Below are 10,544 nucleotides of genomic sequence, written 5' to 3'. Positions count from 1 at the left end.
TCAAAAACAAACGTCTTTAAAGCAAAAATACAAAACATAAATGAATGAATGAAACGGTTCAGTTTTGAACGGAGAGTGGGTCCTTTATGGTTGCTATAGCAACGTCTAAACAAACTCTGGCGTTGCCTGGGAACCAAGCTAACGTTAAGAAGGACAGCGTTAGCTTCCGCTTTGCTAACCACAAACAAAACTACAATAAAAGCGGATTAAAGGATTAAAGAAGAAGTTTAAAGATTGACGGTGAACCGGTTCTCTGCGCGTCACCTGCTGGTTCACACGGATCCGCGTTCCGGAGGATTTACTGCTCGTTTTGTTGACTTGAGCTGACTTTGAACGGAGAGAAAGCTAACAAGCTAACAAGCTAACCTAGCGTTAGCCGGTAGCGATGTCGGAGCAAAGAGAAAACGTAGAAGAAGAAGAGGAGGAGGAAGAGACAATCCTACAACCAGGCGGAGAGACTGCTGAGCAGCCGCCAGAGGGCGACAGAGAGCTGGGGAGAGATGGAGAGGAGGAGCAGGCTGACAGGTCGCCCACAGGTGAGTCCACTTTGAACACAGGTGAGTCCACTTTGAACACAGGTGAGTCCACTTTGAACACAGGTGAGTCCACTTTGAACACAGGTGAGTGTACTTAGACTTATCCAGACTGCCTGAGGTCCTTGAAGTTGTTTTAATAAATAACTTACAAATACTCACTTTTTTAAAATAAAAACTTTCCAGTTATGAAATTTGTTTGATTTGTGTATTTATTGGGATATTAAAATGTCATTTTTATTATTCTATTAATATTCAGATGAGCCGTATATCTTTCCGGACTGTGCAGATGTTCTGGAGGCCGCAGAAGAAGCTCAGGCTGATCTGCCCGACGACACCGAGCAGCTCAGACAGCCTCAGAGAATTGGAGAAGTTGTAAACTCGACAGCAACAGGTGAGTCAGGAGATCTAGAAAAAAACTAAATGTAGAGTCGCTTTCACCTGCGGTTCTGATGAGTTTTACGTGAGAATCTTGACCCCCTGGTCTGGACAGATGTTCTGGAGACTGTGAAAGAAGCGGAAACTCAGGCTGATCTGCCCGACGACACCGAGCAGCTCAGAGAGCCTCAGAGGAGAGAACATGTTGGAGACTCCACGGCCACAGGTCAGACTCTGATCACAGGATGAATTCTGTTGTTTCCTTCATGATCAGATTGTGTCTCACTGAGACTGATCTGTTGACAGTGTGACACATTTCCCAAATCCCTTCGACAGATCATTAAACCTATGTGAATGCAGATATATTCATGTATTCTGGTGTGTGTGGATGAAGTGTTTACGCTGAAGTACTGAAGCTGTGCTGTTTCTAGGTAACCTGACACGGGAACAACACAACATGAGGATCAGAAGACGTGTCATTAAATGAACACATTCTAGAGCAGTGGATGCACATTATGAACATGCATAATATGGAAAGAGTCGATGCTTTTTTTAATGTTTAATGTAAAAGGAAAAAGTTAACTTTATTTGAAACAGAAAAGAAACTGTTGTGATCAAATCTAAAGTAAAAAAATGGACATATTTGAGGTAAACTCCCCGTCTGTGACCGATTGTCTGTGTGTGGTTGCAGTGAAGGTGGTGCTGGTTCCAGGCGGTCATGTGATGACCGTGGCCTTCGCCATCGGTCTCAGCGTCCAGGAGCTGAAGCTTCACCTCGCCGCGGAGCTCAGGGTCCCTGCTGAGGTGCTGCAGATCTCTCTGGACGGTACAATATTTCATTTATTTAACCACAGTGTAGGAAATACTCTCTTCCAAGTAAAAGTCCTGCATTCAAAGTGCTCAGAAACAAAACCTCTTCTGTCCACAGGGACGCCACAATACACACGAAAGGAAAGGTCCTTATAGCTCGAAGCAAAAGAAGTATTCGCACATAAAATATATTTAAAGTAAAAGCATTTTTCATGCAGAATGGCTCATATCAGAATTATATATATTATATAATTTACTACACTGATTTAATGTGGCAGCTGGTAAAGGTGGAGCTCATTTGAATTACTTTATGTACTGCTGGGTTACTTAAACTATGATAATATATCATCATTTATGATTTATATGTTGTATTAATAATCTGTAAAGTAAATAAAGTTATCAAAAAATGTAGTAAAAAGTACAATATTTGCCAGAATGTAGTGAAGTAAAAGTACAGAGTCTACATGAAATGAAAATACTCCAGTAAAGTACAAGTACTTCATTGTAACTGTACTCCTGTTGTTTTTCAGGCAGGGTGGTGGAGGAGCAGCGGAGTCTGATGGAGCTCGGCGTGCGGCCTCAAGGCTCCACCCGAATGGAGATGAGCTCCAGCGACCCGACCGCCCACCCGCTGCGCCCGCTGCGCCCCCCGGACCAGGACAACATGCCGGACGTCATCACCGTCCGAGTGCAGACGGGTGAGAAAAATACATAAAACTAGTGTGAAGAATATAAACTTTAATTATTTACCTTCACTCCACAAGCGTGACAATAAAACCACTGAGTTTACTGAACCGCCGCTCTCTGAGCTCCAGGTGAGGGCGTGTTCCAGGAGGTGGTGGTGGAGATTGAGCGCCCCCCCCCAGCAGAAGGCCTTCCTGGGCGGCTACAGACACCAGCAGACGGGGGCGGAGTACCACCACGCCGCCATCCAGACCTTACCCAAGAGGAGACCCCACAGAGGAGGGGTGGTCTTCAGCCGCGACACACAGGTGCGAGTCCGCTTCCAGGACGGGATACATGTGTTTATTGGACATAATTAAGATTAGAGATTCAGATTAGAATGAATAAATAATACAAAATTATTATTAAAAAGCTCATTAACGCATGAAACCACACAGCTGTGTGTGTGTGTGTGTGTGTGTGTGTGTGTATGTGTGTCTCTCTCTCTCTCTCTCTCTCTCTCTCTCTCTCTCTCTCTCTCTCTCTCTCTCTCTCTGTCTCTCTCTCTGTATATGTGTGGGTGTCTCGCTCTCTCTCTCTCTCTGTGTATGTGTGTGTGTGTGTGGGGGGGGTGCATTTAAAGGTCACTCATTACTGCAGAACAGCGTTGTCGTTCAGGCGTGAGACAGCGTGACTTCATGTGCAAATGAAACAATGTAATTATAAAGAGCGAAGAAGAGGAGCGTGAACCCGGCGAGCGGTCACGGTCACACCTCTGGTGACTGTGTTCAGCAGCATTCATTTATCCACATCGAGGAAAAACACCAACAAGATTAAATAAACCGTGTTGACTTCAAACCCACACACGTGTGCTTCACATCACTCCTAGGTTTGATTTCGCTCCATGCGTTCTTATTTCTATGAGAAACCCGCGTGCAGAGACACGAGACTTCCAGAGAGACGTTTCATCACAGTCGATCATTTTCTCAGAAGCTGACGGAATAATGAAAACATTTGATAAAACACACAAAACAAAACCTCGACCGTGAAACAAAACACACGAGTAACAACGAGCACTCTCAGGAAACAATGTGTGTTTTCTTCTGCATTAAATAAAACGCTGAAGAAGACTCTTCCTCGCGCTGTTGTTCTGTGCTGCTGTTGAATTGACATTTTGTCGACTGTCTATTTACCCTGGTGAGGCTGGACAAAATACCAGAAACACCTCCCAATGAAGCAGCAGCAGAACCTACAGCCTCGAGAAAGATGACCATAACTGTGAATCAACAACTCTCAAACATACTGGAAGCATTGCAGTGCTGTTGTATTGTTAGCTGAGTGTATGACTCACTCACCTTCACCCTCCTGCACACACACACACACACACACACTCTAATGACAGCATTAACGAGACCTCCGTGTGTCTGTGTGTTGTGAACTGTTCACCTGTTTCCAGCCTGTTGGCCTCATTATCACGTCTCCTCTCTTTCCTCCCAGCTCGTCTTACAAACAGCTGGAGCTGATGTTGCTTTTCAAAGTACATCCCCGTCTTTATTCCTCGACACTCGAGTCTATTGGATTCCATTCATACCTTCTTACTAAACACTAACCAGCGATGTACTAAATCAGTTTGCATCATTAAAACTTATATAAATTTGTAGAAACCTCTACAGATAAAACCAGATTTTAAACTACAAACTAATTTGACAAGCGGGAGGAAATGTGGGTCGTCTGATCTGTTTGAGACGGGGTGAGATTGATTTCCCTGAACAATCAACGACGTGGCTCTCTGGCAGTCAGATTGATTTGTGTCAGAAAGTTTAAACGAGCTGATTTGCAGTTTGAGCACTTTCCTCTGTCTGCTTCCTCACACGGCTGCTGAGAAAGCATTCAGTAGAAACTGGTGATCTGCTTTTTATGACGGCGTATTGGGGCCATAGGTTAAAGAGACTGTGTGAACCCTAACCCTGTTTACACGTATATGTGTCTCACTAGTTTGCACACGTTTCTGCTGTGTAAAGATAGACTGCTAATTAAACTTTGCCCAACTGAGTATTTAAATATTAACGACACACGGCTGTAATATAATGCAAAGTGAAGCTAATTACAACGAACGCTGATTAAGACATTTTTCGGCGACCAGAGTGTTTCATGAAGTGAGAACACAAAGTGAAAGGGTTCAAGTTCTCAGTCAAAAACACGGACGACTCCCAGACCGCGTGGTAGAGACCTGTCAATCACCGTGTAGCCCCGCCCCTAAAGCATCCCCTGCTTTATGGTCTGTTTGACTCTAAATGGACCATCATGTACTAAATGAACATCATGCTGTATTGAAGAAGACTTGAAACTAGAGATTGAGACCATAAACTCATGTTTACAATGTTTACTGAGGTAATAAATCAAGAGAGAAGTAGAGTCATTTTCTCATAGACTTCTATACAACCAGAGGAGTCGCCCCCTGGTGGACACTAGAGAGAATGCAGGATGAACGTTGATCAGTTTTTCGATACTTCCCGTCAAAAGTCGGATCCTGTATTTCACTTTCTTTTTTTTTTTTTGTCTGAATAAATCTCCTCAACCTGAAGCCTAATAGTCGCACGAGCATAAAATACACTTGCAGACCTCGATCACGGCAGACATTTTGAAAAGCACAAGTCAAGAGAGGGCTGATGTCATTAATGAAAGGTCAAACTCTAACTTCTTCTTCCTGACTGGATGTTTGTCACAGCGATGCTCTCTGGGATTCAAAGCCGTGAGGAGACAAGACAGAAAGGTTGTTATGGATGACTTGACGCTCTCCACGGGGGATTCAATGTCACTCTTTTGGTTGCTAGTCATGTCTATGGCGTTGGAACTGAAATGTATCATACAGGGCCACTTATATGATGAACCTACCAGCTAAATGCATGTAAAATATGCGTACTCTCCTTTTGGACTCTCTGAGATGATTCCAGACTTTTGAAAGGTCAGCGGTAATTAAAGGTTCGGCCGAGGCTTTCGCTCGAGCGTCATCAATCTGTGTCACAAGCCGGAGGAATGTAAAATGTTACTCTCCGGCTCATCTGACCTCTGGTGACCCTCAATTAACAGCCTGAAGCCCCGATACCTCAGCCGTGGCCTCACCTGCTTCTCTCCGTTACGCAGCTCATCCATATCCATCGACTGGTGGCCTCCTGCTCCGTCCAGAGTCACGACTACGCCTTCAGTTCATGCTAGTCAGGGCCTTGAAACAGAAACATCAGGTAGCACTGAAACACTGGGCTGGATCATAGCGGTCATGTGGACAGTCCCTTCAGCTCCAGTGGCTCCCAGTCTAGAGCAGAGCGACCCGGATCCAACTCATTCTGGTTCATTGGATCTTAAACAATTACTTTAATTAGAAGTTCAGGATCACAAGACCAGAGCTAAGGTAGATAACCTGAATCCTTTATAGATACAAAACCATGAGATGTACGGTTTATTTTATCTATGCTGGCGCTACAGAAAGGAATCGATTACCTTGTGCTGAAAACACACAAGCCTGTAAGAAAACGGTCAAACAGGCTACTGATAACATCTTAAAACAGAAGAACATGGTCATTTTAAGACATTTAATAGTTTAAAAAAACCTGCATATGTTGAGATCGTGTGTCTCCCGCTGTCTCCATCTTGTTGGTGAGGATTGGACTGACATCAGGGACCACGACAGGAATAAGACCTTTGTCGTGCTGTCCATGGCGATCTCGTATGCGCTTGTATTTTCTCTTCTGTATTTTAATTTAGTTTGTCTGCGGGCAGGAAGCTGATCCCTCCTCAGACACAATCACAACATTGAAACATATAAACATGACATTGGTCTTTGGATGTATTATTAAGTTTACAATTATAGAAAAGTGTGTCTCTGTCTCTCTGTCTGTGTCTCTGTCAGACGGTAGACCTGAAGTCTCAGGTCCAGCAGTGTCCGGTGGACGTCGCCACCCAGATGACCGCGACCGGCTGCTACGTCTCCTGCAGGAACGACAAGCTGGTCGCTGCACACGGCGGCTACGTCACCGCCGACGAGCATCACGACACGAGGCTGAGAGCTGTGGGTGAACACTGAGATTGCGTGTGATTATAATGCATGATGTCTTTTTATTATGAATATATGATAATAAATATATATATATATATATATATATATATATATATATATATATATATATATATGTGGAGCATTTGTCCTGATAGAGTGCTGAACTAGCTGAACTTGCCTGCTCTCCTCCTCTCTTGTCCCCCCACCCAGGTGATCCGTCTGCAGTCGTTCGCGCGGCGCTGGCTGGCCCAGCAGGCGGTGGACCGGCTGCGGAGGGGCCGGGACCGCCGGCTGGCCTGGCTGGAGCTGCAGGAGAGGAGGAGGAGGGAGGAGAAGGAGGAGCAGCTGAGAAACCAACGCCAACGCTGGTTGAACCCGCAGAGGAGGGAGGACTTCAACCTGCTGTACCGCGCTCTAGAGAGTAGGCCGGGGCTCTGTGTGTGTGTGTGTGTGTGTGTGTGTGTGTGTGTGTGTCGTAAAACCAGCGTTGTCTACCTGTGAGTGTGTTTTTCAGTGTGGAGGCTCGAGGAGGAGCAGCGGATCAACTCGTCCCTGCGAGGAGCTGAGAGGAAGGCCGCTCTGTGCGCGCTGCTGGAGAAGGAGACGCAGCTCATCGCCGACATCGGACGCCATCGCATCGCCGCCCACAACGACAACTACGAGCAGACCGTCGGGAACTTCCTGGGCAAGGTCAGAGGTCACTGCTCGACCTCCGCTCCCCTGGCTCTCTCAACCCGACCACCAAAAACTGTTTTCATGTTGGATTAGATATGCGCTTTTAAATAACCTCTGTGCTGGATTGTGGGTAAATATTTTCAGTAGAGTTACAATTAAAACATCAAATGTCAGAGATTAGTCGTGGTAGTATTGTCGTCAGGAGGCGGGAGAAGACGTAGTATGTGAGGTAATATTAGTAGCAGGAGCAGTAGTTGTAGCCTACTACTACCACTACTACGTGTGGGAGTACTGATAGGAGTAGAGGTTGTAGGAGTAGCAGTATTGGTATTAGTTGTAGTAACACTAGTATAAGTAGCGTGAGAGGTAGTAGTAGTAGTAGTAGTAGTAGTAGTAGTAGTAGTAGTAGTAGTAGTAGTAGTAGTAGTAGTAGTAGTAGTAGTAGTAGTAGTAGTAGTAGTAGTAGAATGAGGGGGATGAAAAGTGAGGGTAGCAGTACTGGGGCAGTAGTGGAATGAGGAGTAGTAGTAATAGAAGTAGTGGTTGTAATAGTAGTAGTCGGAGTAATAGGAGTTGTAGGAGGAGGAGGAGAAGTAGGGAGAGTAGCAGTAAAGGATGTAGTAGTAGTAGTAGTAGTAGCAGGAGTAGTTTAGGGGTAGTAGTAGTAGGGTTGTTGATAATAACACTTGCATTAGTAAGAGTAACGTCAGTAGCGACAGCAGGTGTCTCGTCAGGTGTAGCAGTAGTAGTATCGACAGCAGCATTTTGTAGCAGTACTGTTAGTACTGTCAGCAGTAGTACTAACAGTGTGGTGCTGTGTTTCAGGCTGCGGCTCCTCATCGGTGGAAAGCGGCAGACGGTCGACTGATCGAGATGGACACTCCACACACCATCAGAGCCCAAGAGCTGAGAGATCTGTACAGCAACATCAGCCGGTCCTCTGTGAGCCAGGAGCAGAGACTCCACGCCGTCCTGACACTCAAACACACCGTCAAGGTACACACACACACACACACACACACACACACACACACACACACACACACACACACACACACACACACACACTCAAACACACACACACACACACACACACACACACACACACACACACACACTCAAACACACCGTCAAGGTACCACACACACACACAAACACACACACACACACACACACACACACACACACACACTCAAACACACACACACACACACACACACACACACACACTCAAACACACCGTCAAGGTACACACACACACACACACACACACACACACACTCAAACACACCGTCAAGGTACCACACACAAACACACACACACACACACTCAAACACACACGCACACACACACACACACACACACACTCAAACACACCGTCAAGGTACCACACACACACGCTCACACTCAAACACACACACACACACACACACCGTCAAGGCACCACACACACACTCACACACACACACACACAAACACACAAACACACCGTCAAGGCACCACACACACACACAAACACACCGTTAAGGTACCACACACACGCTCACACTCACACACACACACACACTCACTCAAACACACCGTCAAGGTACCACACACAATACGTCACAATACTACAATGTGTGTAGCAGATCTGTTGTTTTTATTTTAGGAGCATGATTGTCAGCTGACCCGGGACGTCGTGGATTTGATTGACCGGGAGATGGACCTGATGACTCGGGGGGTTAAGGCAGCCAGTCTAGAGGGGCTGAGGAAGAGGATCTCCACTCTGTTCCTCCAGTACATCAAAACACCAGCGTTCAACCCTGAGGTGGCCAAGCTGCTGAAGGTGAGCCAAGAGCCCCGCTAAGATCATTGACGTTGGAACCCCTTGTGGTGCTTTTAGATATCTCCATATACTAAAATAAAATAAAATAAAAATCCGCCCCCAGGTTCCCCAGAATCCCTCTCAGCTGAAGAACGTCATGTTCCTCTGCCGCGGCTGTCATCGCTACCTGCTCTCCTCCGACTTCAGGCCGTCCGCCAGCGACTGTCTGAGCGGCCGGTGCTGCAGCTGCACCGAACTCGACAACATAGCGAGATCCCGGGAGGACTTCTCCCGCTACAAGGACATCCTGAGGAGGCTGAGAGCCGACGAGCAGCAGCTCAACGGGGAGGCTAAGATTCCCTTCCTGTTGCAGGTGACCCGCTATCACTTCACGTGTTTTGTCAGTTTGATTGATCCCCGCTCTCCCGCCGGGATGATTTCAAAGTGCAGGTTACCGAAACCCCGAGTGTGTCCTCTCAGGTGGAGGACTTGCGGTACCTGGTTGAGGTGGTCTGGGCGTCCCGCTCGGCCCTCCACGCCAGCAGCGACCTCTACAACCTGGCGTTCGTCCGCTGGGAGCGCCGGACAGACTGGAGCCCCTGGAACTGCATCCTGCTGTCCAAAGAAGAGACTTCAGCTCACCTGGAGGTGGAAGACGTCCACAAGGTCTGTCCGTGGAAACACACACACACACACCTACACACTCGTACTCACACTCAGTGCAGTTAAACTCTGCATTTTATGGATCAACTACTGTTATTGTGGATGTAGTTCCTGGTTCGTCCTCAAAAGGAAAGATCATAAATTTAACCTCTCAAAGATGCCAAGTGAACTCTCCACGTCGGCCTGTTTGTCTGGTCAAACATCTGAAAGATTCAGGCTCCAGCTGTTACGTGAACCTCTCCCTCCTGTCCGTGTGTTCAGGCGTACAAGGACACGTTCATCCTCTGGATCGAACACAAACACAGGCTGGCTCGGCGCCACTTCAGCCAGATCCCCGTCATGGCGGAGCACCTGGACCTTCGGCCGTCGACAGGCAAGCGCACCATCGACAGCCTGCCGGCCTCGGCTCGTTGAGGAACACCCCGAGGTTTTCCTCTCTCCCGTCGCCCGTTCACTCCCTCGCTCATATGGTCTGTCAGTTTCAAAAAGGTCTTTTTTGTCTGAAATCTAAAATAAAGTTCATGATGGTTTTATTTGACTCATCAAATTCATTTCTGTTCAGGTGCTTTTATTTTGAAAGTGGGATGTAGTGTCCCGCTTCCAGACAGAATTATACGGCTGAGTAAATCCTAAAAAAAAGCACTTTTTACGAACTTTTTTCGTAAACTTAAACAGAAGATAAACATAATGATTCATTGTTGTTTTCTAACTCATTGGGCAAACGTATCCTCATGTTGCTCATTGATCTTTCGTTCTGATCTTTCTGTAGTTTTATTGTTTTGAATCGGTGGAGTTCTGCTATAAGTGAAACTCCTGTTGAATTTCAATGTGTTCTTCTCATTTCTGTTTGTACCTCCTCGATTCCTTTCCTCGCCTCCTCTCCTCTCGTCCCCCTGAGATGAGGAGGAGGAGTCGAGGAAACGGACTTTTAACTAAATGTGACGTCCTTTTCTATTGTATG

The 10,544-nt window shown here is 46.5% G+C and overlaps 1 protein-coding gene across 1 annotated transcript; it reads left to right on the top strand.

Moving 5' to 3' along the window:
* Positions 1-385: 385 nt before the first annotated feature.
* Positions 386-9,997, top strand: iqub (IQ motif and ubiquitin domain containing; the record flags this gene model as incomplete). The annotated part of the gene is given in 15 exon segments (XM_079163452.1): positions 386-536; positions 823-927; positions 1,027-1,137; positions 1,603-1,737; positions 2,252-2,419; positions 2,537-2,577; positions 2,579-2,713; positions 6,292-6,450; positions 6,649-6,859; positions 6,953-7,128; positions 7,939-8,109; positions 8,765-8,941; positions 9,045-9,293; positions 9,401-9,586; positions 9,845-9,997. Coding segments are annotated over 15 exon segments (2,328 nt in total).
* Between the last annotated feature and the right edge of the window lie 547 nt (positions 9,998-10,544).

This window comes from Pholis gunnellus (assembly GCF_910591455.1).
Source record: "Pholis gunnellus genome assembly, chromosome: 7".
Taxonomy (NCBI): domain Eukaryota; kingdom Metazoa; phylum Chordata; class Actinopteri; order Perciformes; family Pholidae; genus Pholis; species Pholis gunnellus.
This window is presented reverse-complemented; position numbering and strand designations above follow the sequence as displayed.